The 27325-nt window shown below is 44.7% G+C and overlaps 1 protein-coding gene and 1 pseudogene across 2 annotated transcripts; both read left to right on the top strand.

The window, feature by feature from the left end:
- The window catches only part of LOC109473352, a 64815-nt pseudogene that overhangs the window by 19209 nt on the left and 18281 nt on the right, over nucleotides 1-27325 (top strand).
- Nucleotides 5928-11774, top strand: LOC109473881 (iroquois-class homeodomain protein IRX-4-like). Of its 2 annotated transcripts, none has more exons than XM_019774013.1 (7): nucleotides 5928-6268; nucleotides 6466-6696; nucleotides 7033-7136; nucleotides 7421-7752; nucleotides 7987-8598; nucleotides 9448-9529; nucleotides 10672-11774. In XM_019774013.1, exons 1-7 carry the CDS (start codon nucleotides 6224-6226, stop codon nucleotides 10748-10750), a joined length of 1485 nt encoding a protein of 494 aa, XP_019629572.1. In that variant the 5' UTR covers nucleotides 5928-6223; the 3' UTR covers nucleotides 10751-11774. The 2 variants fall into 2 exon arrangements, with proteins under 2 accessions (XP_019629572.1, XP_019629573.1); XM_019774014.1 differs by having other exon boundaries at nucleotides 9448-9538.

The raw sequence follows: 27325 nt of genomic DNA, 5'->3' as shown, positions 1-27325 counted from the left end.
TACCAGAAAAGGTGGGGAAACAACACGATGAGACAATATTTGGGTTTGCCAGATCTGACTAAAATATGTGCAAGATGTATTTACGATGTCGACAGAACAAGGCAAGGTGTCACTCAGCGACTCGCAGGCTGATTGACTATCTAGGTTCAACATGTTGACATTCTGCCAGCTGTCAATCACCACCTGAGAGGAAAAAAAATCAAGAAACTCCGTTTTTGTGTATACACGCATGATTGATAGATTACCATTAGGGCTTCTTCTGTGTCCAAAACCAACCATTTTAGCTACGGCGGAATTACGTAAAAGAAAATCAAAGTTTGTATAAAGTCCCAATGATATCGATGTTGTATATTTTCCTACGTACGTATCTTCTCGGGTCTTTTGGCACAAAGCTAGCCCGCATGCAACGTTACTGGTGACCAGATCGGTGACATCCCTCGTGTGCAATTTTCACACATTCCGCTACACAACACAATGGTCCTCCTAACTCTCTCCACCCCCTGTTGAGTGATCCTACCTGGCCACCCTACCTGTGTTTGTTAAGTGTGTCGGAAGCGGCTCAGCCACACCCTAAGCCCTACAGGAGCCAAGAACTGTTGACCCCCCACTGGCCCCCATCAGACCCTGACAAACCCAACACTGATAATTGGATTACAGACCCTACAGTTGTCTGGGGAGGGGTTACAGATGTCTAGAAGCAAGAAGAGATGTCTGGTGAGTTTATGTAAGATTGCAGGATCAAACTAAGGACACCTGTACACAGAACTCTCAGAAAAAGACAAAAATCCTTTCTTATTCTCACATAGCTCGCGGCACATGCATAACCAACGTTCGAAAGAAGTTACGTAAGAAGCCGTGGTGGCAACTCGGTTGCATCCCTATATTGATCTACTGCATTCATGCATCTCCGCCTACCATACACCTTGGCAGAACTTCAACAAATTAAGTCCTTGGAGCCGTGTGTTGTTTATGAAGCACACAGTGTGCACTTATAAAACTATGGTTCATTCTATTTTCGTAGTATGTCAAGGTGTTAATTTAGGTTCCATCATGTTGTGCTGCATGTGTATCCTTTCCTATAGCCCTGATATAAAGTTGAGTACAAATGGGCGATGTAAGAAAAGACACTGACATAAACGATTTATAGGAAAATTCCTTAATATTATGTGATTTCTGTCCAACATGTGAAAGGTTAATAATCTCCCGTTGTCCAGCCATGTCCGTATGACCACGGCTGCATGTAGATATCACCCGGCCTTTGTAATCAGCAAATATCTGGACTTGCAGCCCAATGTAATTTTGGCAATCAATTTCCTTTGTGGCCTGTGGACAAAAGGTGGTCACACCTTCCATATCAGACTAGGAGCAGGGCAAATGTCCATCGACTTTTCCATTTACGGCCAGGAAATTATGCCTCGATCCAACTTTTAATCCAAAGGCAATCGGTGCCAAATGTGTATCCTCCGATTGTAACAGTGTTGATAGGTTATCTGCTTAATTTTTCACTGTCACCATCAGGGCATCGGCGCTATCTGACCACCAGCACCTTTGGTTGGGGCAAACATTATCACTACAATCAATAACCTCTGCTCACAAGCGGAACGTCAGCTCAGGCAATCTTATGAAAAAAGCTACTAAAACATGCATTACGTCTGGGAAACCTGCTGGAAAATTAGCTCATTTTGTTCCCAATGATTGCTTGGCTTGAAGAATGTGAAACACTGCGTTCATCCGGTCTTATGGTATTGTTAGATGGGTAATGACGCATTCTAATCATCAAGAGCTTCTTTACCTGTTTCCTTAAGGTAATACTTGGAGATGTTAGAAAGGTTTTATTGGAGGGAACGTTAACTCCACAAATGTTACTATGGGGAGGGTCTCTTTGAAATAGAAATTCACTGAGTTTCGGGGAGCTTTTTTCATGGAAAGGGTAGCCCTCAATAATTGTTGTGTTTTACGACTTGTCTTATTTGTTTATTGCTCAAACTCAAACGTACATGGGCTTGATCCTATCTATTTTACAAGGATACGTAAATCACATTTTGCATTTCATCTATTATGTCTGCATAATTTCATGTGTTTTAGTCCTGTATACAGTACTAAAAGCTGATAAATGAAGCCACATGCACCCACAAAAGTACGCGACCTACACAACGCCACACTCTGATCGATCGCCTTCAAACCGACCGCATTGCTATTTGATGAAAGTTCCTGATTAAGCCGCCTTCTTCTCGACACTGACAAATGAAGACATATCTGTGTCCACACATAATAGTCGGACACATGTTTGCCCTACCATACTAATTGCCAGCAAGCCAATCCTTTGTTCAGTAAAACTTTCATTAGGTTAAAAGGGCTGTATGGCAGGGCTACTGTGGGTATGTAAAATGCATGATAATTCTGCTGTAGGCCTCTTCTCTACTAACCCCTTGTCATGTCCACTTCTGTAAAAGGAATGCAGTTATAACAAATATGACAAACATTCACACAGATAAATGTGTTATAGGAGAGACTGACGATACCAGATCCGAGAAAAATTAATTATCATAAACAATGGTATTGATGTTAACATACGGAACAAGGATTAATCCAGTCCCATTCATCTGAGTCATAAATAGTTGAACGGGTGAAACAACCACATACCTGAGGGATTGGTCTTCGTAATTCGACAGGGAAACTTGCGGGGCAACTGAAACTGAAACAAAAAAGTATCATTTATGACTTCTTGAGTTGATATGTTCCCAAACAAAAACCGACAAACTTTCTTTATGGTAATAAAAATACAATGTAGCAACTTTTAAATTTGTTACTGTATACTTTGTGAGCGGAGTCCGGACTTCCCTCTTCATTCCAACCGTTCCACTAGTCCCTCTAAAAAAATAAAAAACAGACAGACCTTCTGAATAGTTGACCAACACACCAGATGCTACCATACAAGAAATATGATGAATGATAAAATCCATACACACGAAGTTTTCTACCTAAAAGCGAGCCGAGTTTTGACATGTAGAAATAATCGGAAGTCCCGAGTGGAATTCTGCTCGCCACACAGCCAATATGTCAACTCCCGAGAGAAATAGTAAAACCAACCAACTGCACATGACGGACGACCCTCCGGCCACAGTAATTTGTTGAAGTAACCAGATATTCATTTTCAGCCTCATTACTTGTGTAATCCGGTATTTATTTCCGATAACACCTTGTATTCTTGGGCAATAAATCCTACTGGAAAGTCACAAAATCTATTGACCTTTGACACGAGTGTGAAATTACATTAGCTGAGAGTCCGATACTGTGGCGATTGGAACGATGAAATTTTCAGTACGCGTTAGCTATAGCCTGCTGGAAAAGTTTAGTTTGAAAGTCACGTGCAATGATGTGACTGTTTTCTATGTTTCTGAACTTGGTTTTCCTTTGGCTATATTTTTCAAAGCAGGTCTGAAGCATTCACATACTCAAACTTTAACTATGATATGTTACCTAACTAAATGGCCAGTTGATGTATTGCATAACGTGAATCTGATGTTGTTACTAGTATATGTCCTGTCAAACGAAGCGACAACGTCAGTGATTATCTTTAGAAAACCATATAACTACACTTTTTTCCAAACTAAGTGCTTTACAAGGACCAGCACAGTTTAGGCTGTGTTGAAGTTATCTGAAAGAACGTCCTGTGTCCGCGCTCTGCAGAATAACACTGTGAGTGACACATAGGGACCTGTCCCTGGTGCTGAAACATCGGTGCAGCGATTACAGATGTTTGTTTTCCTTTGTTTCTTTATTGTTTGTCTCAGCTATAGAGTCACAAATAGATGTCAACTTAGACAGATTATGCTTCACCAGTGAAGTTCAAACTATATACGAGCATCAGTTATATTTCGATTAATAAAAATCTTTTTTCGTATGTTAATAGGCATTTTTATTCGCATGTTCATGCCCATAGGCCTAGGGCTAAATGCATACAGAAGATGTTACATGTATATAGAAACTTATTAACATACATATAGAACGCGTAATTAATGAAAATAAAGGATGGACAACAGGATAGGTAGCAATATAGTGTGTGACTACTCTAGCTACTAAACACTAAATTCTAACTTATTGTTAGAAACTTAGAATTAACTTAACTTATACCTAGCTCTTGTGACCGCGTTTTACATACGAATCACGGATTCGCTTGTCATAACGAAATATTATATTCACGGCTCGATATTCCAGCACCACTGAATCAAACATGACACTACAATATAATACACGGATCAATATGGCGACCTGTAGTGTCAGGCACTCATGATCACATGTATGACAAGTCCTATAATATGTGTCTGCATGTGATATTGTCGATATGTAAGGGCACAAACGTCAGCTGGGATGTACTGCATTGTCTACCTTGGGGTGTGGACACAAGGTAATGTACAAGGAGTCATGTTCGTGTTAATCGCTAGAGGCGCTGCTGGTTGAAGCGTTCCTATGGGGATGAACTTGTATCCTCTCCCATCCTATGTCGTCAGGCGGGCCATAGGATCCTGAGAGAGACATTTCAAGCCTCATAACAAACCATAAGCATCATTGTCATTGTATCTGATGACCATTAGACCATCGCTCACATTGAAATAGGTATATTTCATTTCCAAGGCCACAAGTCGTTTATTTGAAACGTTTGGTTTGTACTTGCCAATGGTCACTGGCTATTCATCGTTATAAGCCACGATGTTGACCAAACGTACTGGCCGAGCCCCTGTCTATCTACCAGACAACTAGTAACGACCCAATGATTGGCATGTTTTAGATATGCGCGCCCCCAAGCGGCGGAAAGGCGCCAGGCCTCCCTCCAGGAAACCAACCTATAAGCTCATCAATACTACCGACAGCCAGACAAAGGGGGAAAAGGCTAAATAAAAACTCCCAATCCCCGAGGACATCGCAGAAAAAAGGCTCTCATCTCCCTACAGGTTGGGCCTGCCGATTGATCAAAGCTGTCATCTCCTGAATAGACACTACTTAGCAACAACAAAGGGTGATAATTACATTTAAAGACTGCAGCATTTCAAGTCGAAGGGGATGATTTTGTTTGTCCTAATTTGTATGAATTGTGGGAGGCGTGACAGACGAAACCTTATTAGTTCGCAAGTGGGTGATAATGAGTTGGACTGGACTACAGCCCAACGATGATATCGCTTCCAGTAACCATAGACAGATTCTTGTAAACACGAATATGTTTTTCAGGAACGTTTTATCAGTCGTTCATAAACGTTTATCGGGTTGTATTCCAGATGCTTTGGCTATCTACACATACGTGGTTCTCGAGGGGTTTACACTGAGTTTGGGCGTCGCTCCTTGATCAATTGAACAGCATGAATTAAAAACATACCGTCGCTTTAAGAAATCTCCTCTAGATGGTGAAGTGGTACACGTTAAAAATCATAAATCATAGAAGACGAAAGCGGACGACAAATGGGCACAAATGTATGTAGGGAATGCGTTTTCTAGCTGAAAACAACCACCTTGTTAGCAGTGACATCGTGCGAAGCAATAGAATACTGCAGCTTCTTCTTTGTCGCGTTGTATCGAACTTGGGGTCGGTTCCCCACTTGAAAATGTGAACTTTACAGGTATTACAGGTATAGGGTTTGGCTGAAAACCAATTTTAGCAGTGGCGGAGGGATGTAGTAACGATCTGTACAACTTTTCTTCATTGGATCGGCGTTGGACGTGTTGTGTGTTTTTATTGACAGCGGAAGGTGATGGTAGCGAGTTGTCATGTCAGGCGTGTGTGCGGGTCCGTGACAGGTAATGTTGCTTCACAGAACACAGGACGTAAACTGTAGCCACAGTGGTGACTGGCTGTCGGACGCGCGCACTGAGAGACGTGTCTCCCAAGCACCAGCCCCTGGTCCCTTCTCTCCCCTACCCCCAGGCTCGGGACGCCCGTGGGTGGTGAGTGGTGAGGAGCACCGACAGCGATCGTTTACATTGTAAATCAACACCGGCGCGCTGCGCGTATTTTGCAGCCTTCTCGGGTTGATAGGCATCAGTTCGACTTATCTCGCCGTGAGGTGTGGATCGTGTACCGACACCCCGGCTACCGTGCCAAGCTACCACCTCACTAAGTTTTCTGTTTTAAAGAGACATTTCCGCAGTGTCCTGCTATGGGAGTTTAAGACTGTATACTGAGACAATAGCTTGTGTTAACGTGTAAAGGATTGTGTGGAAGCCTGTCGGGATGTCCTACCCACACTTTGGATACTCTTTACCGTCGTCTTCTCAGGTAAGTTGGACTAACGCCGAAGTGATGTGGCGATGGAGTTTAACCTTCGTCCACTTTCCTTGGCTTGCCCATCGACCCCTGCAAGCTCGTACCTATAAGACCACCTCCTCATTTCGATTTTTGCTGCTCATTTGCATCGCCTGACCCGAGGAAGCCGGGCCCGACTCACTCTTTGTTGTGTTCTCTCTCCACGGCAGTTGCTCATGTCCAGCCACGCCGCGTCGTGCTGCGAGGCCGGGCGGCCCATCATGTCGGACCCGCACACCGGCCAGGCCGTGTGCTCCTGTCAGTACGAGGGCAGGGTGGCCGGGCTGGTGCCGCCACGGGTCGGTGAGATGTCCCTCAGCAGCGTGTACGGCTCGCCGTACGCCGGACAGGGCTACATCGCCTCCTTCGGTGCCGACCCGTCGGCCTTCTATTCCCCGTTGGTGAGTATGCATTATGGCCCCCGGCCTGTCACCTGTCACTAATGGCTTCCGTACGTAAATTCCAACCTTTTATGTACACTTTATGTAGCCACTTAAATATACGTGATTTTGGTGCAGAAGCTGATGATAGACATATACAGCACTGCTTCTACAAGAAAACCGCTCCAGCATAGGTGGAATCTCCTAGTCCTACTTTGTCCCAATCTGTACTTGATTCATTCTTCTATGCTTCACATATGATTTTATTTCAAGCTGTGAGACAGAAATAAATTTCCTGTATAAAATGTTATGCGTGAATTTGGATTGACCAATTTTTCCTCTGAAATCCCTTCCCAGGCGAACCCGTACGACCCGTCGGCAGGTCTCCAGCAGCCCACCGCCTACTACCCGTACGACCCGGCCACGTTAGCCGCCGGCGCACAGTACCATCCTTACGGCGGGTAAGATCTCTTCTCATCTCTTCACCTTCCCTAAAATCTTACTCTAACTCCATACAGTAGACCTTAGAAGCTGTGTAACCATATGCCTTTCCTATGATGTGTAACGCTTGACTTCAGTGTAGGGAATTATCATACAGGTGGTTGAAACCGGCTGTAGCGAAAGCTGACGTTCAACCAAGCGTATGTTGTGTTCTGTGTAATTACATGTTTGTTTGCTTTTTTAGTTTATTAGTTTTCCGTGTCCTGTATACTGTATTCAAGTATGCGTTTTCCTTATCTTTCAGTTATGGTCCGATGGATGGAACGCCTCGGAAAAACGCCACCAGAGACGCCACCAGTACCCTCAAGGCCTGGCTCAATGAGCACAAGAAGAACCCGTACCCCACCAAGGGCGAGAAGATCATGCTCGCAATCATCACCAAAATGACTCTAACTCAGGTGTCCACATGGTTCGCGAACGCCAGGAGGAGACTCAAGAAGGAGAACAAAATGACCTGGTCGCCGAGGAATAAGAGTGGGGACGAGAGGAGGGAAGACGGGAGCGACAGTGAGAACGAGAATGAAGACGAGGAGGGGAGAGAAGGCGGAGAAGACAGAAATCAGGAGGATGAGAGAGGTAAGACCTCGTCTTATATATAAACACATTTATATACACATATATCCCTTGTACAAACGGGTCGATCTCGACTGGATTAAGAAGATAGCGATTTACGTGACCTAGCTCTGGGTATGGGTTTCGCCTAATCCTGAGCCACTGTAAATATTTTAGGCGATCTTGATCCCTCCAACATTTACTCCGTTTGACTGAGCTCTACTCATACATCTTCCCGCTTCTTGCCATCTGTTACAGGGCTGGATGGAGACAGAGACAATAAGGAGTTGGATGTGGGAAATCCTTGCGAGGAAAGCCGACAGGAAGACAACACCAGCGGGTCAGTATCGGACTATCGGCCGCCGCCTCAGTCCTCCAGCCCCGCTGATTCCCTGGGATCTATTAGTGCTGCACCGAGACCGGCCAGTCCCGAGCCCAGTCCGGCCGCGAACTCTGTACCGGTCCCGCCGATTCCTTCCGAAAACAAGCCAAAGATCTGGTCCTTAGCCGACACGGCGACCAGCAGTAGCCCGGGGTTGAGATCGGATCCTCCGCGGTCCCTTCCTACCGGAGCTATCCCGACCTTACCTGGACAATTCCCCGGGCACAGGCCCTTCGACTCTGTAGCTAACCTCCGCCACTGGGTGAACGGTTTTTCCCAGCCCATTCGGACTCACGCCATGTCTTCCTCGGCGCCAGGAGCCGCTACCTCCGTATTTAGCTCGGGACAGTTACCGACAGGCGTATCCTTAGCGGGACTTCCCGTCAGGACTCTCTCCGCCACGGCACCGACAGGAGTACATGCCTTCCTCGGGAGAGAGCACGCCTTCCCCGGAGTAGCCAGGACACACTCACCCGGTACAAACGAAGGTGGGTCATATACAGCAATCGTAACAGCAACATTGTACTTTGTCTCACCACAGTTTAGCCATCCTTATACGTTATCTTCTATCTATGATTTTACGCAATTTTAGTATATCACTTTCAAGATTTCGATTTTTTCGCAATATGGACTAAATCGTGACTGATAACCGATAGCGAGCTGTGCATACTGCCGCAAACAGAAACAAGAAAAAAGAGAACAGAAATCAAAGCTCAAACATCGGTATCAAGTGTTACATTCGTTATCGACATAGATATCTTTGTTATTGCACAAAAATAAGAATCCGGGTTACCATCACATATAATAGCGTCTGTAAATAATGCTCTGTTTTTGTTACTACTCATATTGTATCACCCTTTCTATTCATTGTACCGCTGCCGATCTTGTTTGTTTTCATAATTAAGACGATAAATGCGTCAACAACAATATGATACCGGACGGATGAATGACGAAAATTATTCCTTTTTGAACATGGGTTGACAAGGTAGAACTACACGGGTCATATGAGCATTCATGCCCTGCTAGTAATGCCCCACTAAAAGAGCACACAACTGATATATAAAAAGGTTATAGGTCGCTGTAAGTGTAACGTTAAAGCGTCACTTTTGTTAACTTCCAACAATGTCCAGGCAAATCTGGTACGCAAACATCCCCGCTATAGTAAATAGGCGTAGTAATAAACCGTGACTACAATCATGCATTAAATAAACTCTGCTTCAATTTTTATCAGTTAAAGCTGCGAAACGTACCCATAAACAGTTTCAGATTATGAAATAACTTCGTGTATCCATAGTAGTATTATTGTATCTTTATTTTTTTCTCTTACGTTTGTACAGTGTCAAATCCAACAAACCCTAGATACCGAGAAGGCCCCTACAGCGAGGGCCATCCAACCGCTTTCAAACCGGTACAAAAGAGGTAAGCGAGGTACATTGAATTTCATTATCTTCTCTCAATATCAGTTGTCGTCCCTGCTATGAGTTACCTCTTCAAGCCTGTCTTTCTTTTATTTTTCTCTCGTAAATTTTTGCCTTTTAAAGTCCTCCTTTTCATTCCGTATCATTGCTGATTTTGTGTTGTATGGTAATGCATTAGACACAGCGGTGCTTTATAAACAGTAGGTGTGTTGAATAAAAGTCAAAAGCATTTATAAATCTAGAGTTGGAATAAAAAAAAATACTCAAATGCCCCTTTTAAAAGGAACCTTGCTGAGTCGTATATAACCATACGGGAATATAGATGTTATTTATCAAGTGAAGGAAGATAATTAAATGTAATAAATGTTGGTAGCAGTAAGAACATATTCAAGGTTTCACCCTTGAAATGCTGGTTCTTCGAAGTTGAGATTTACGATAAATATCCCAAGGTGACTTCTAAAACCCTTCCGGCCACCTTCAGATTCCTAACTCATCTCAGAAGAAGGATAAAACGTTATAAATCAGGAGTAGCGGGAGTGTGGTGTGTTCTCGCCGGGCCCGGGGTTACAGGGGCCGGGCAGGGCTCACTCATGTGCCCGCTTACATTTACTTACGCGCCTAATTGATTTATAATCACACGTCATCAATAATGATTGTTTGAGTTATGACATCCGGGACAGAGTGGTGTGCGTGGATTGACGGGTACTCTTCGTTGGTACGGACTAAAACACGGGAATAATGTGTAATCAGGAAGGTTTTCTTCTGTAACTTTCTTATTGCTTTCCTTTTTTTTCGCTTTTTATTTTCCCATTTGTCTGCTTTTCTGTTGCCCTCGCCACCATCATATTTACATCAATATTACAAGTAGACGCAAGTAGTAAACTCTTACGTTTAAATCATTGTCTATACATTGTTTCTCCATAACAAATCATACATATCTACAAATGATAGCTACGTATACATATTAATGAAAGAAAGACTCAGCTGAACATACCAGTCGTAAGAGACTGAATATGGTTGTGTGAGTGAACTTATGCAAAGGTAATCGCAACACGGATTTGTCAGCTACCCTGGATCATATCTGTTATGTTGACAGCACCTTGGATTTGTGTTTATACTTTTGTTTATTTTTTTCCATCTCAGGTGTAATCCACCAGAGGACCAGTCTCAGCCCCGAGAGTTTGACGCCGCCGTAGCGCTCACCAATCTGTCTTCAAGATAGCGCCGGTGGGGATCGAACCCGTGTGCTCAAGTACCGCACCCTGGTGTCGTGTCTTCGCCCGGCTCCTGGTATATGGGAGGGGAGATAAGTCGTTTTACAACGCTTTCAGACAAACAAAAGACAGATCATCATCGTATCACAGATCCATCATATCTCTGCTTCCATGTGATAAGTATATCTGTATATTTATTTCTCCAGACATGAGGGCGTCTTGGGCATAATTGAGTCTTACTGCGTCTCAGACACTTGTCATCAAATGGAAATGTAATTCCATTTTCTCATTAGATATTTTGGCATTCGATAATGTATTTCCTTTTAACTTAAGACACGACCAATGCACTAATCATTCCATCAAATGTCTCTCGATGTCGATGGTACAGTATTTAACGACATGTCAAGATTTTGTGGAGTCTTAATGCGAATCCTGGTGTTATGCAAATATAGTAGAAATGCTGCTAAAAGAGAGAGAAACAGTCTGAACAGCGACTATTAGTGAATTCACGAGGGCGATTACATCTGTGTATTTTGTAAGGGCTTGAAATGACCGTTCCCAGAAATTGAAGCCAGATTTCTGCCAAAGACTATGTCTGAATATGCTGCACTTTGTATATTTTCTATGAGAGAACCACCTGTACATAATTTCGCGCCATATTGTGTGAATGTCCGCTTTCACTGAACAGGTAGTGAAGTGGGCGGACTTGTCTTCTTACTTTTTCAGTCGATTTTGTGTGCGTATTTGTTATTTGAAGACAAGAGTGTGCAAGAAAAAAGAGGAATACTCTGTGATTTTCTCTAGGTACGGTTTTTGTAGTAATTCTAGATGCCTGTTGTTGGGCGGTTTGCCCAAAAGCAGACGACCCTGTGTTTTTAGCATCTACAGTGTTACATGAAGGAGTTTGTTTGGTATGAGTTGGACCACAGGGGATAACATGTTGTGTTGTGTCGTCTTAACATCCTCTGTAAACTCACCACTTTCGCTCCAGTTTTGGAAAACAAAAAACCTACAAATAAATCCATTTTTGAGAAGCAATGGCTTGTGTGCCTGGTGTTTTGTTGTGCGATGTTGCGGGGAAGGTTTTGTGTAGTGTAGGTCTAGTCAGGTGCGTGTCAGATAATCTATCGGTACAATGGGCGGGGGAAAACTCTATACGCCGTAGACTTCTCGCCTGGAACTGAAGTTGTACTGTATTTCCGTTGGCTTGTCGCTCAGCATTGTATTCTTCTGAAGCAGAAAAGTATCGTTTATGCGTTAATGTAACCCCTGGGTGTGCTGTTACGGCGCCCTCCCCGACGAACACTGAGACACACACCCGAAATTACCGACAACCTGATCTGTGATCTACAGTTTTGATAACCCAATTCTGTGTTTCTACCAGTATTATCATGCCGCGGTAATATGGTTAGATCTGATATTTTGTGGCGGGATTCGGCACTTGCCTAACTGTGTGCTTCCACCTGCAAGTGCCGTGTCGGGTTACTGCTAACACTTGCTCCACGCCGCCTCACAGAAAGACAAATGTACAGGCATCTTGCCCCTGGACAAGGGGGTTGAAAGGGGCATGTACATTTGGGAGATTCGTTATTGACGAGGAAAACATCGTCTTGGGAAATGACAGAATTAGGCTACTGCCCCTACCATGTCCACAAAACGCCCGGCCGGTCCCGGCTTGGTGGCGGTATTGTTTGGGGGGAAGTGGAGATGTGTTTACTACGGCAACAATGTCTTTTCACGCCGTGTTTCGGGTCCGATGCGCCCCAAACGATCTCTGCTTGTGCCCGACCATCCAGGTCACACAAGCGTATAACGGCTAGGATTTTCCAGCAGCTTTGTAAATTCATTACTTCAAGTTTGGATAACATACAATATCCACTTATCGCGATAATCACCAATGGAAACATTGTCCCAAGGTTTATGACACGTTTCCTAATCAATACACAGTCAAAACCGCCGTGTAGCAAATCATGTTGAACCTAACGAAATATTCCTATTTCTTTTCTCAGCCCCAAGTAGGAAAATCACTCCGCACAACGCAATTTTGCTGTCGGTAGAAACGCGATGAACCTGTGCCCATGGGACCATAGCGTCCGGCCCTTCTGGCAAATTCTACATGCTGCAATCATAACTTACTTTCCTATAGTATTTTGCATGCTTCCATAAAATATACACGAAAATTAATTTTTACGTCGTTACTCCATGTACCATTTCCAAGAATACCGCCAATGATTCTGCCAGTTTATTAGGTTTGATCTTATAGGATGATTTTTTTCGGACACAGTCATGTTTACCGGGCTGTATCGGGAGAACCCCTACCTTGCCATTGGGGACGCAATCAGCTGCACGCCGCATAATTTGGCGGTTGAACCGCGGCCTTGCCATTGACAGCCTTGATGAGAACGACCTCTGGTCTCCTGCAGTCTCTTATTTAGATATTGGAGCACCGAATAACCTCGCAACAAAGCAACTGGGACCTGGCCACGTGGGAAAATAAAGCGATTTTACTTTCCATATTCAGTCGACCGGGAAAAGGCGTACGTTTGATGAAGTTATCGAGCGCAGGCCGGTCTTGGCATATGTGTTCCAGAGCCGCAAAATAGCGAGGCGGTTTCTGCTACCATTAGGCACAGACAGTGTTTCCCCTGTATTGAGAACAATACTTCCATGAATTGATCTTGAATCGAATTAACGATAACGTCAATAATTCCCAGGAGGACCTTTTATGTTCTTCCTGTACTAAATTATAGCCAGCTAACATGGAAGTACGTTTATTGAAGTGCATGTAGTTTGCATGGGCAGATACAAACCGTGCAGGTAAGTACGTGGACCGAGATATATACTAGTATATGCCGCTGCTGATCGCATATTCATCAACTTTGTGCCGATCTAAGATTGCTAGAATCGCGCCCTGGGCTGTCAAACTAGAACTGCAAATCATACCATGACCTGTCTGCTTGTGTTAAGTTTTATTGTCGGCCCTGCACGTCAGGTCCAACCGACAATTCCAGCCTTTTGTAGGCGGTGCGCCCGGCTCTCTGCGGCCGTCATTATTACGTACATTGATCCCGCGACCTTTTGGTGGCTGCGATAAAAGGCCATTTTCTGCCTGTCGTTAGCGTTAGGAGATTGCCTGAAAGGCTTCCATTCCACAATGCCACAATTAATGGCTGTGAATATATGTGCTTTATTCGTGCGTATACAGAAGTCAAGTTTAACTTTTACACTTGTCTGGGTCGCGTCACTTACAGGAAATGATATATCGGTTTGCTTTATTTTAGTATGAGTTATGATCCGATGATTTCTGTGTCTCCTCGGGCCAGTCCGTTTATTATTCCCGTGTCTGAAGGGATGATGAGGCGGATTTGCCCGGGGAGGAGCCCGGCTCACCCCGCCGCTCCACACCGTACGGCCCGGTACCAACATGTCCGTGGCCTTGGGAGTGGGCGGCACGTCCCCAGAGAGGACCCACACACAAACCTCTGCGGTGTAGAAAAAACGGTGTGTTTTCCCGGGGGTTTTATGTACAGCCGGGCTGATCCGACTTTTCAGGGCTTAAGTCGCGATCCTTTGATGTGGAACATTGTGATGGCGGTGTACAATCCATGTTCACACACACGGGAGCAGCAAATAGCATTTTAACAGATGTTAGTTATAATTTCCCATGTCGTTGCTATCCAAACAAAACCGAAGGTCTTTCTCGGAGAAATTACACATCTTGGCACTCCAGGAATCAATCTGCAGTCCCTGTGTAAACAGTAGGAGCAGACGGAGGGACTGGGCGGGAGATATCCGTGACATCGCTTGAAGGTTGTAAAAGAACTCTCGGAAACAACTGCCATTTCCTAAGGAGAAATCTGTCAGACAAGTGACAAGAATCGGGACGTCTCAGGGCTACTCCGTACATGGTCGTGAGGGGTGAATATGGATAACACACGAAACATTTGGACGGGATTATAGGGACCCTACATGTATGTGCTCGTCATAAAAATACTATGGCTCAGTCGCCTGTATTTGGTTCAGATTAGTCAGACGTTTATGAATGAGATGGAATGTTATTTAAGGAAATAAAAACACGTGAGACTTAATAGCGAATAAAGGGTTGATATGTACACACAATAATACATTCCGGGCACCCACATGGTACAAAAATGTCTATTGTTTGCTGTGACTTGTGACCCGTGGATGGAAGATATTGGACGATATGGCATACTGCGAAGCCGGAAGAGTGGTTCTGATTTCGTAGATGAGTAAATCTCTTTTCCTTGGCGAAGGTATTCATTCAAGTCTAATGACGGGATATCATTTCCCGACAATTAGACCTCAGCACATCCCGCAAAAGATGACACGTCAAGACCCAGACAGACCAACATACCTGACCGACAAATACGACGTCTCCGTCTGTCTAGAATCTCAGGGACAGACATATCTGTGGCGGGAATGTTGACGTCATAATTATTTCCAGGGGGAGTCCAGAGATATTTTATTAACGCATCTCGGGAAAGCGTGTCATCCAGAAGTTGCTTCTCGCTGACTCTCCCCGTTTTCTGTGTTAGTTGTGCTGCATGCGGTAGACCTCAGGCCCCGGCCTCTCCTCCCCACCGGAGCTCTCCTCACAGCCACAACCAGGGCGTGAAATGTGTCCAGACCACCGGCAAGCGACGCCTGCCGGGCCGGGCTGGTCGTAACAATCCTTCCCAGTGTGGCGTTCACCTTCGCACCAGCGTGACGTTCACCCCTGGGCGGTGGGGAGGGGAGACCACCATGGAACCGGCACAGCAAGCTCATCCATCACACATATCCACTTGGATACACTTCACACAGTTAAATAGGAGGAGACAGAACGGGCCATTATAGTCCACTTCGATTTGGTGTCGGGGGTCTGCGTCGACACACTGGGCACCACACCGTAGGGATTCATGGGGACACGTGAAATAGCTCATATTGTACGGACTTTTTTCCATTTTCTCAGAGAGTCTTTCAGGCTTACTTCAACTCAAATTTTATAGTATATATAGTGTACATGATACAGTAACAGGTTCAACACATGCCACTGGCGTTGACGTGTCCTTGCGTGCCATCCACCATCTGACGTTCGTCCTTATAGGACCTCCTCCCACTCGCGTCAAGTGAAACAACCACTTCTATTGTCGCCGACTGTACTTAACAAATTACGCACCCGACTAAGGCCAAGGACGCTGTTTCCACACCATATATTTTTTGTCAAACTGAATTCTAGATGTATAGAGAAAACGTTGTCCTGGTGCAATTGCACGGACACAAATTTGTTTCGGTGGGAAGTCGGTGATTTCACGCAGCGTGGTTAAGTTGGTAATGACTGCTTGAGTTCTCCACGCCACATGTAAACCATTTTCCGTCCCGTCCACCATGCGGCGTCTGTCCCCAGGCCACGTTCACCCCCATTTAGCAGCCGACTGACAGACAGGCCTGTTGTCAGTGTACACAACATCCTGTCCTCCACCTGCCTGGACCTGACGCCACCTGGTGGAGCCTGCTAGTCTCGCGAGAACACACGAGGACTAGCCCGAGACCTCCTCACTACCCCCAGACCCTCATGTGTTGTTCCCCGTGACCTATGGAACGGTAATATGTGTAAGTACAAGGCCTGTAGTTGTGTTGTTACGGACTGGGTGTAGAAAGAACACAGTCGTCTGTTGTGTGCAGGTCCGAGCCGTGAAGCCGTGCTGAAGCAGCAGGATCTCCAGTCGGCTCCGTGGGGCAGACCCCTGAGTCCTGAACCAACCCAACATGTGTTGGACATGGCTTACAGCCTGTGGCAAGGGTCAGGGTCCCGCCGTGTACATGAACAGTCCCAGACACGACCATATATCACCCAGCAGGCTGCCCCCTCCCCAACCCCTCAATGGCTGGATTGTTGCCGTTCTACCGAGACCCCGCCGTCCGTTCTCGCACCTTGGTTCTGTTTTATCTGACAAGAGTTGTACACCAGGGCGGGTTTCCCGTCCGTTCTACCCCACAGACTGAGCGCTGTTCCCCTGTCTGTACACAAGGCCTGTAATGTTAGTTTGTCTCCACACAATCTGCTATCAATTGTACAAAGCTCACCGACCGCCGAGTATCAGACTTGCTCGTATGTCTTCTCGTGCCCAATCAGGATATATCAGATTCCTCACGCGACCCTTGGCTGCTCCTTGGATGTTTTCCTTGTGTTTTCATACCCTCCTTAATTAGATACATGCTTGTCTCCGCACCTTTATGTAACTTTAATTTTCCCCAGGCGTCCCACAAGGTTAAATTTCTCAGATACTTCAATTTCAAATTAATCGCTGTCCCCCTTAATTCCTATTCTATGGACCGTAGCAAATGTGAGACAGTGATAATAATGAGAGAATTTTCCTACAGACACGGGCCCTATGCCGTACCATCGCCTCTAGGCTAAAGGTGACGAGAACACAAATTATACGTTTTGAAGTCAGTCCGTGGAAGTTGAAAATGAGAAGTTCACAGTGTGCTATTATGTCTTGTTGTTCTCGAGGTATCACCCATTAAAGTGGTAATAGTTTGATGACATTGTCTGCATTACTCTTTCGGTCGATAAAGCAGCAAACGCGAATGTGGTTTATGGTAGAGTGGTGCATGGCACACATACTCGAAGAAAGTGCCAAATAGTTTGATACTAGGAGACTGGAAAAGTGACAAGAAGGTCGACAGCAAATTACGAGTGACAGTGTTGGCCCGGTTCTCTGTCCGCCCGCGGGTTTGTTCCAAACCTTACGTGTGAGTTACTGTCCCATAGGACGGGATTTTACTACTGTCAGCGGCTACATGAGTTCAGTGTGAAGACGGTCAAGGCACTTTTTCAGTGTGAAGATCGGTGGGCCGGGCTGACTGATCCCGTGAGATTGCCGAGATTGTTCTGTCCCAAGTTCTGTCCTATCCTCCGCCTGAAGGCATTCCTGTAGACACGACGTAGAACATCAATCATATCGCTACCTGTCGCCCCGAACGTCTCCATTCCTTTGTACTGTAAAATAGCCCCTCATTATTTCGTGCCATGATAACAGCGAGGTCGCCGTGTCACATTAGTGTATATCGCAGCTTTCAAAGCGGCCGAGAAAAGCGCCCAATTAAAGAATTACAAGGTGTATACACGGTCTTTGTGGCGGGGAGAACGCGGCCAGGCCCGGGCAGTCCGCGGGATCACCCCGGGTCCGAGCTGGATGGAGGTCCGCCGCTGGACGGGTGACCGTGACGGGACGTGTCGCGGTGTCACCTCCCCGACTGGGACATTTCAGCCGTGCCACAAGTTTGTGTGTGACTTGTAAGTCCGGGCACTTACACGGTTACATGCTCCCCAAACATGGGTCATTGGCGCGCAACAGTCGATGGCGGCAGTCGTGTGCATACCTACAACAACCATTCAGAATCTAGACAGGCGACGGAGAAAAGCAACTGTTTTGTATACATGTACTGTAGTTTAGTGGAATAAAGACGAAAGAATTCCATCTTAAACGTTAGAAAGCTGTGAATTTTTGCCAAGTTCAACATCAATGGATGCTGTTGCAAGATCACCAGTGATATTTCAAGTCTACTATGGCTTGAACATCATCAAGAAATTCTAAAACCACATGATAGAGTAGAATTCAACCGATATGGAAAGTCAAGCATCCTTTTTCACTACCCTTTCTGATCAAACACACAACTTTCGTCTTGGATTCTTTCAATCATGGTTCTTATTGTTTTTCTAACATCTTGTATGACACTGTTGATACGCCATGAATTATATGTGTTGATATATATGATACAAAGTTGTACATTGTGTCTGTAATCCTTTTAAATCCCTTCCTTCTCACATTACAAGGTTATCAAAAGTTTGTACTTCAAGGAATTGCGTCTCAAGGACTTTTCTCTAAGCCGACTTTGAAGGAACGCTAGCCGATAAACGTCATCGTTTGCGTTGCGGTCTCTTTCAGCCGATTACGGCAACGCGCTTCAAAGTTTCGCCGCATTTCAGGCTCCTTCTCCGCGCTTGATGGTTTGGCACCGCCCAGCATAACCCTCGTTACCACAGCCTTAATGTCATTTGGAAAATAGACCTCCTGATTGGCAAGCCATTTTGCCCTGTCAACTTTTAGACCCATATACTCTTAACGTAATCGACTTTATAGGCCGATAGGGGCGAAGAACAAACAGCATCTCCCGAAAATAACCGAAGACCCCTGATAACAGTGGAATTCCAGACACCGAAGAATACATGTGAAGATTTCATGACTTACTAAACTCAGGCCAAACTGACCATCGGCTGCCAACTTCGTCCAGACGTGCTGCCCATCTGAGTTTGAGCATGCGCCCTGTGGCTACTGTGTCACTATCCGAGACACTTGTTGTTACCTGTGTTTTGTATGCTTGTATATCTGTGGTGGTAATGTCTACATGATAAGGAAAGAGTTGTTTTCGGCTCTGTAAGCCTGACAATTGGCGCAGTCGCCCCTGTTATCGGCCGTGCCTGCAGGGTCACGTCATGGAGCATACCTGTGCCCTACACTTCCGTCCCGTATCCCGTCACCATGGCGACGAAGGGCGGCGGGAGATAAGGGCGGAAAGGTGATCTGTACGCAGAATAGGAGCCAGAAATTCTCCGCCAACAGAGAGAACACGTCTCGGACTTGTGCTAACTGTGTTGGACACAAGGGCACTGATAAGAGAGGGGAGCAATGATATCCCGTATTGTATAAACATGGCAACTACATTGCAATTTTCCTTGAATCGAACTTCAAAACGCTTTGTTGATGAAGCTAAACTCTTTGCTTGTCTTTTCTGACCACAATGATCTCAGAATAACCTAACAGCGGTTGGCGATTTTTCTTTCAAAAGACAAAAGGAAAAGACATTGGTATACCCTGTATACTATAGTATGTCATGACTTGTGTCTGCCAAAAACGCTTGATGAAACTCTATAAATAAGACAAAAACCGTTCTTTGTTTTCATCTATTTGTTTTCTTTGCTTATCTATTTGTTTTCCTTTGTTGAGGTAGAAACCGTTGTTCGCCTGGGTTTTGAAAAACATTTGTTCAGATGACTAAAGCAATGCATCAAGTGGCCATGGAGGGTCTTCTTTTCAAAAGTTGAAAAGATATATGGTTGTGAATGTTTGTTTCACCGTAACTGTTGCCTGTGCGAAGTTACTAGAAGTTCTAATTTTTAAGGAGTTTCTGAACATGAGTCAGTGTCTCTCTTCATGCCTGTAGCCAGGGGGGTTCGGAAGAGACCCCCCACAAGGCTCAAAGGTCCATTTTGTATCTAAAGGTCCAAGATTTTTCTTCAACAGATGGACTGATTCGTATCACCAGAAAAACTGCTCACTTTGTCATCGATTAAAAAGTTATGCCTGATTTTTTTAAAATCCTCTCTCAGGGGGAGCATGCCCCCGGACCCCCCTAAGAACCTCGCGCCTATGGCGCTCTGCCCCACCCCCCTTCAAAATCCTGGCTACGAGCATGTATTGGCCCAGAGTAAAGTACAGAGGAAAAACGTGAACATCGACCGGTGCATACCTGCACGGATATCTGCAGACTCTGATTGACAAACGCCATTCTATCGATCGCGCCAATATGTGCACACTCAGGGATAACGCGCCCCTTTTTGACCTCACAGGAAGAGATACAGTCCGACAAGTGCTCGACAAGATCGGCTTATTTATTGTGTAGTGTTTGCTGTCAGTTTGTCAAGTAAAAAAGTACTGTAAATATCCATTATTTGTTCCTTTTGTTTTGTGAGGAGTGTGTGGCCTGCTGAATGATATAACGGACCGGATGTTTGGTGTGCAGTTTTGCTGTAGAACAAACTATAACAAAAAACAACACTGATATACAACTATTTAAACGCCAACCTCTACTTCAAAATGGTCTTTTTTTTAATGGTCAGATTAACTATTGCGAAGCAGGCGTTTGTCCACGTAGCATTGGCTAAAACGCGTCTCCTCTTAGGCAAAGGAATGATGGCACTTTCTGGCACTTAGAAGTAGAATGAATCGTGTATTTCTAAGAAATACTTAATGCTACGTGGATTTCTTTACCACTTTTGTTGTAAGACCTGTAAAGCACAACTTAAATCGTAAAAAGTCGTCCAAGTCTTGAATCTTTGACGAAATCTGATATGGTTCAAAGGCACCGCAGGCGACGACAAGATGGCCGCTCACCACACCTGTAGGATTCTTGTAGGATTAACACTGGCGTCTTATCACCACGGCCAGAAAAAAACTATGTCAGAACACACATTCCTAAAGATATGTATTGTATAGACATTACTCCCGGACATGCATTAAGGGCGATTCCGCAAATTCTTCTTCTATCTCCCCGGCGTTTTTGCATACTTTCCTGCTGGTGATGATTGGACCTGCGCAATTATCGAGATTTAGTTGCGAGGCTGCCGCGCCAAATACGGAGTTGATGACAGACATCAAAACATCATTACGATTATCCGTGAACCTTATTTACATTACGGTTGTTTACCAAATGATTGGATACAAACAAAACCTGAAACCAACCATTGAGTGATAGACAAAATGCAATGTTATTAACTTAATGCTGTAAATTGTGTTGTTACCTGTGTAGTATCTCAACCACCACGTGGCGGGATTTCCAAAGCTTGTCTTTCCAAAGTCCGAGTTACATGAATATTGGATTACTAACATGACAACTAAACTTTGGTCCACACCACTTTGTTGTACTGTTTTTATTAGTTTTGAAAGACGCGTTTTTTGCGTGTAACCGCAGTGCCACATACAAGTCCATCGTCTAGCTGGTGATGTTGGATAGGAGGGTAGGGGGGGACCAGGCCAGGTCTAATTGGAACAACAGGAAGGCGAAAATCCCCAACAGAGTCTCCGTAATGCAACTAATGAGTAAAAAGGATTGGTGAAGGAGACCAGAACATGCTTTTAAACACCCCGTTACTCCCTACCCGGGGGCACGGCCCGGCTCCTGCTACACAGCGCCTGATCCGCTGACGCCTCGCCCGGCTACAAACCTACTTTGTCCGATTGTCTGGGAGGCTTGAGCGGGCTTAGCCGCAGCTTTACCTGTCTCACCGACCAACACATGACACCTTCCCAGCAGCACCCACGGTGCTTTCTGCTTCTCCTCAACCCCGGCACGGCCACATTTGTGTGACTTCTCTTCCCCCCTACATTCCTCAGGCCTCGTTATTTTCACTTCAGGTCGTCAATGGCGTCACTCTCCTGACGTTTGTTCGTCAGTCGTCAACCCTGAAGTCCTTTTCCTGTTGTTTACCTGTTAATCTCAGGTATTTACGTCGGTAAGATTCCTGATCGGAATATCTTGTAAAGGTTAAGTCAGGGCAAGTTTTCCTAACTTAATTCTCTGGAATAACTTTATCCCATAGCGTCGGAATGCATGTGTTACACTAAGACATAACAAAGCTAAGCGCGCAGTCTTAAACAAAGAAGACAAGACCAAGGAACGACTTCCGAGGAAATAGTTCTTTTCCAAACTTTGGCATACCTCCACAGGTTATCGCTGGTGCGCATCGCATTTTTTCCCAGGCGCGTCAGACAATGTTACCAACATTACCGAGCCGTTTTCCCGGCTTCTCATAGCGGAGAAAATCCCGCTGGAGACATGGATGATCCACACCTTCAAGGCTGATGCAGGCTGCTGATACGGCAAGAACACCAGTAGTCTCTTCAACAGGTTTCTGGGGAATGCCTATTACATACACCCTCCCACCCACAACACAAGCTACTGAATGTAGCCTGGTAACCGGCCTTCCTCTCAGCATTGCTAGTATACAGGAACATAACTTTGTCAGTGTTGCCCGCCAAATGCCAGCATCGCACGAAAGTAGGTAGGCCCATCTTCGTGGCCACTTGCGAGGCTTCCAGTTAGCCCATGCCTGCCCTGTAGACTAGACAAGCCTGATGTCAGCACCGAGGTATTTCTGGCAGCGCCGTCGCCTTGTTTGGGCGGGCTCGGGATCAGAGAGGCTAATTTCTGGACTCAGGCCTCACACTTCGTGACGCCGAGCTACAGACGCACAAGTCCCTGCGGTCTGCCTGATGAGAGCAGCTTAACTTGGGCCCTATTGACGTACATGGCAGGCACCAGACGGACCTAGCCACTTATTTAGAGAAGCCATTCTCAAGACATTCTTCGTGGTTTGTGAGAGGGAAGTTAAAGACCTTAATAAAGTACAGTCTAAATATTACAATGAAATATGTAATATTCATTGAAAGAATCCATCTTTGAAAGAATAAAAGTACACATAAAAAGTACATCATGTACGGTTTTGGTGAAGGCCGTGCTATATATACATTTTGTATAATGATAGTTCTCCCGTCTAGACACTATTGACTTAGTCTAACAAAAGTAAGAAGATTAGAAAAGGTCAACTTCGTTTAAGATGCATGTTTCATCCCGGGTGATATCTTTATTTGTGATTTTGTGGTTATTCTGAAGCAAAACAGACATTTGCGAAATGTGGGCATGATAAAAACGGTCCTTAGCGTTTTATTTTGTTGCCGTGATTCACTCAATCCAAGTCATTTTTCGGCATCAACTTGACGCCAGACTGGCCATTGTTGGCGCTCTCCCATAACCGTTGGCTATTGGCGCTGTTTAGTAATGGCCTCTTGTCAACAGGACACATTTATCTGGAATTTCATAATCAAGGAGAGCCCGTATTTATCTTTATCATGGGGATTACGAGGATGCGACGAAAATAATCTGCTGTCGGTGATCTGCAGCTGCACACAAGATAGTGACACTTCTGTAGTGACACCTTTCTTCTGATGTTCCTTGTTCTCACTTTTTCAATTCCTTAAGGTAGTAACAGTAAGCGATAAAATGTGATGCCTCAATGATACTTCCTCACGAAAACGTCCTCAAAAGTATAGTGACAAAAATGGATTCTCCAATTACTAGTACCTATGATATAAGGCACGCGTCCAGTCATGAGCACCGTGTAAGCTACACACAATAAGCGGCTCTTATACACAATAGGTAAGTGACAACATGACGTGATCAGGACCATGATGTGCGCTCTGTCGTTGTCAGTTAATCCTGAAGTTTAACAGACCTGGATTTAAATCGGAATAGTCCACTGTCAGACGTCCAGAGGGGTGGGTAATGCCTTGACTTTCTTCCTTTAATGTTGTTTTCTTAATAAAATGCTATTCTTCAAATAACTCAAAATACAGATACATAGATATAAATATTAATTTGTCCCTCTTTTCACAAACCTCTCGCTGTGTTAAAATATTTCCCCGCCCCCACGTATGAAATGGGCTAACCCGCGCTACCATGACCCACATGCATTGTTGCACGCACGTTGTAAGCTCGGACTTACATTTCTGACGCACAAACATGCGTATTTACCCTTAATAGCTGTTACTTCTCCGTCCTGGCGACAGGCGGACTGTGCAGAGTGTGGTTAAACAAAGGTGCAGATCCTCCCTGACGTGTACAAACCAGTAATGACAAGCCCACCACGTCTCCTGAAAAGCGCGCCTAATTATAGCCAGTCCAAATATTAATCTACCAATACTCACAGTATGTACCGTTTACACACGCACACACACACGCCCATGTACAAGAGGGAGGGGGGTTCTTCTAACAGACATGTCCGGGGTTAATACTTGTACAACTAGTGTACTGTGCCATAGCAAACATCACTGCTTGTCTGGTAACTGTTTTCTTTTTGACGCGAGTGTTTTAGCTGGCCGATGTACTTATTGTGTAGTTTAGTTTGCAATTCACCTTGTTGCCTTCCGTGGAGGTTGAAGTATCGCATGCTGAGGCTGTTTATTCCGACGTGTCTACAAATGGTAGAACATGTGTACTGTCTGGGGCCAGACACAAAATGGCCGGGAGAACGGACTACCTTGTTGTGACCACAGGGAAATGTGTGTGCGTTTCGGAGCAGGTAACGGAACCAGAAAGCGATCACAAGTGGAAAGTTGACGCGTTGTCCCTTGCGAAGGAAAATGAATCCATACTGCCAATTTCTTTGCCACAAAGGAGCCATCTGTTGCGTTTTTATTTCATCTCGCAAGTTGACAGTGTGACAGATATCATTATCACACTGCCGTGATTTCAGGTAAATGTATTTAACAAGCGGTGGTCTATAGCACCGCACTACAAATGAACAGCCACGGATCAATCATTAAGTTGATATCTTGATCGGTGCATTCGGTATCGTGATCATCTTGATCAAATTGAAGCAGACGCGGAACGTATAAAAGGATAAGAGGAACCATTTTACAAAAGAAAAAAGAAACCGTACACCCATCAATGAGAGGTAATCAGTTATTGATATGCCCGCGTACAAATAAACATTAAGGGTAGGACGGGAAGAAAGCGGTCCATAATGGTACTCATCACAAACCACTTAAGCTTCGTGAATAGGGCATCAAGTTTCTCTTAAAACTGGTGAACACAATATTAGCAACGGTTTCCAAACTCACGATTTTTCATATGTACAAACCATCAGCACCAGAAATGAGGAACATTTCAAGGACCGCGAATGTCGGAATATAGCACACTTCTTGCCAAGTCCATGTTTTGTTTTGGTTTCTCTGTCTTGTATAGTTGTGTTCCATGAGACTAGTGTTGTGGTGTAAGGGATACGTCCATAAAGGCATTATTCCCCCGGATATAGCACAGTACAACGTGTTGTTTATATAGCCACCTGTAGCGGGAGGAACGGGAAACCATTCTCTATAGCAGCGCATAAGAAATAGAGATATCGTGTTTGAATTTAAAGACTTCTTTTTATTCCAGTCTGGGTCATTAGGCCTTCATTCTTTGCTACAATATATACCTTGCGTATAGCAATACTAAACAATGAAGTCGGTATCATCTGACCTCCAAAAACTTTTCCTATTACGCTATAATTTTCTTACCACAGGTCCCTTTCACGGAGACCAGAAACGATATCTGTTCTGTTCAACACAGCTGAATGTGACAAGTCAGAGTGTTATAGATATGGTGATTACAAAAAATTCACTGTTATGACAATAACAGTAATAACCCTGTTGCCAAGTTATCAATGTACTCTTTCTCACCTGCGTAATCCTTTTTACATATCTGTTGAATGTCACCTAGAAGTGTAATACTAAATGTTATATCAAGCACCATTACACTCTATAGTCGTATCTGCATAATGGATTGAGATTGAGTCTAATTGAGTGAGTGAGTGAGTGAGTGAGTGAGTGAGTGAGTGAGTGAGTGAGTGAGTGAGTGAGTGAGTGAGTGAGTGAGTGAGTGAGTGAGTGAGTGAGTGAGTGAGTGAGCGAGTGAGAGTATCAGAGTCTAGATGGAAGACAAAAACTTCACAGCGCCAATCCGCTATCAAGATTGATCGAGTATCAATTATCACTGGGTTTTGTTTACAAAATACTCATAATGCACGAATTGGAATAAAGGTTGCTAGCATCAACAAAGCTCTTACAAGAAAGTTTGAATTAATCGTACTACGCACGCCTAGTATTTCACACCACGAGGGAATGAAAAACTGTCAGTAAACTTGATCGATGTGGCGGCGCTACTGTCAGAACAAAAGACATCGCCGCTGAGGTTTACCTCAGAAAAACCGTCATTATGTCGTAATCACCCGAACAACGAAATAATTGGACCATTAGAGAGCCAGACCAACCATGTCTTGTGCAAACAAACATACGGAAAATGATGGAAAAATGCTTGTCAGATGCTTGTGAGCACAAACTAGAACAGAGTCGAAACACCCACATCAGATAGTAGTAACACAAAACAACAAATCATCAAAAATAACACATATACATGATCATGGTTTTTCTCTGAAAGAAATCTCGGTCAGTAATCGGAGAATGTAGTTGTATTGCTGAGTGATAACATCATGACACAAGAACACAAAAGGTAAGCCAAGTCTGCACCTGATCGGCAGGTGTGGGACGGCTTTTAAGGAGGTGGAACCGACTCACCTGGGCGCTGACATCACTGATATCTATCTAGAGAATGTGTCTGTCTTATCCTCGGCGTCTCTAGGTACGGATACCTGGACTATCACTCACCTAGGGAACGACAAGGATCATACCTGTACTCTGAAGTAGAGTATATATGATTCCACACATCTTCACAGAATGAAAATATGTTCAACTTTTTCTTCAAGCCCGTAAGTGTAAGTTTTACAGAGACCCGTCCAGAACCTACAATTATGACTTATGTAGTACAACATGTCTGAACACCAGTGACAATATCTATACATGTATATGCTGTTTATACAAACGCTGTGGTATAATTTACTGCTTCAAAGCCGAATGGAAAAAGTTTGTGGTTTGTTTCAAAGGGTTGTAGTGTCTATCAGTTTTGATCGCAACATTGCATATGACCTACACAAAGTTTACCATGCGACAAAACGTTATGATTTGTAACGTTGTATTGCAGAACGAGTGTTTTGCTTGGAAGTTGTTTCTGGTATTTTGACAACAAAGAAAAGACAATTTTGCCGTAATCTTTCCCATCAGAACACGGCAGCGGCGCGGCCCTGAGTCGCGAGCGGCCGGTGTCGGCCGTGCCCCGGGGGAGACAAGACGACCATACCGGCC

This window comes from Branchiostoma belcheri, unplaced genomic scaffold (genome assembly GCF_001625305.1).
Source record: "Branchiostoma belcheri isolate BF01 breed outbred unplaced genomic scaffold, Haploidv18h27 scaffold3, whole genome shotgun sequence".
Taxonomy (NCBI): domain Eukaryota; kingdom Metazoa; phylum Chordata; class Leptocardii; order Amphioxiformes; family Branchiostomatidae; genus Branchiostoma; species Branchiostoma belcheri.
Note: the sequence above shows the minus strand (reverse complement) of the source record. Positions and strands in the feature narration are given on the sequence as shown.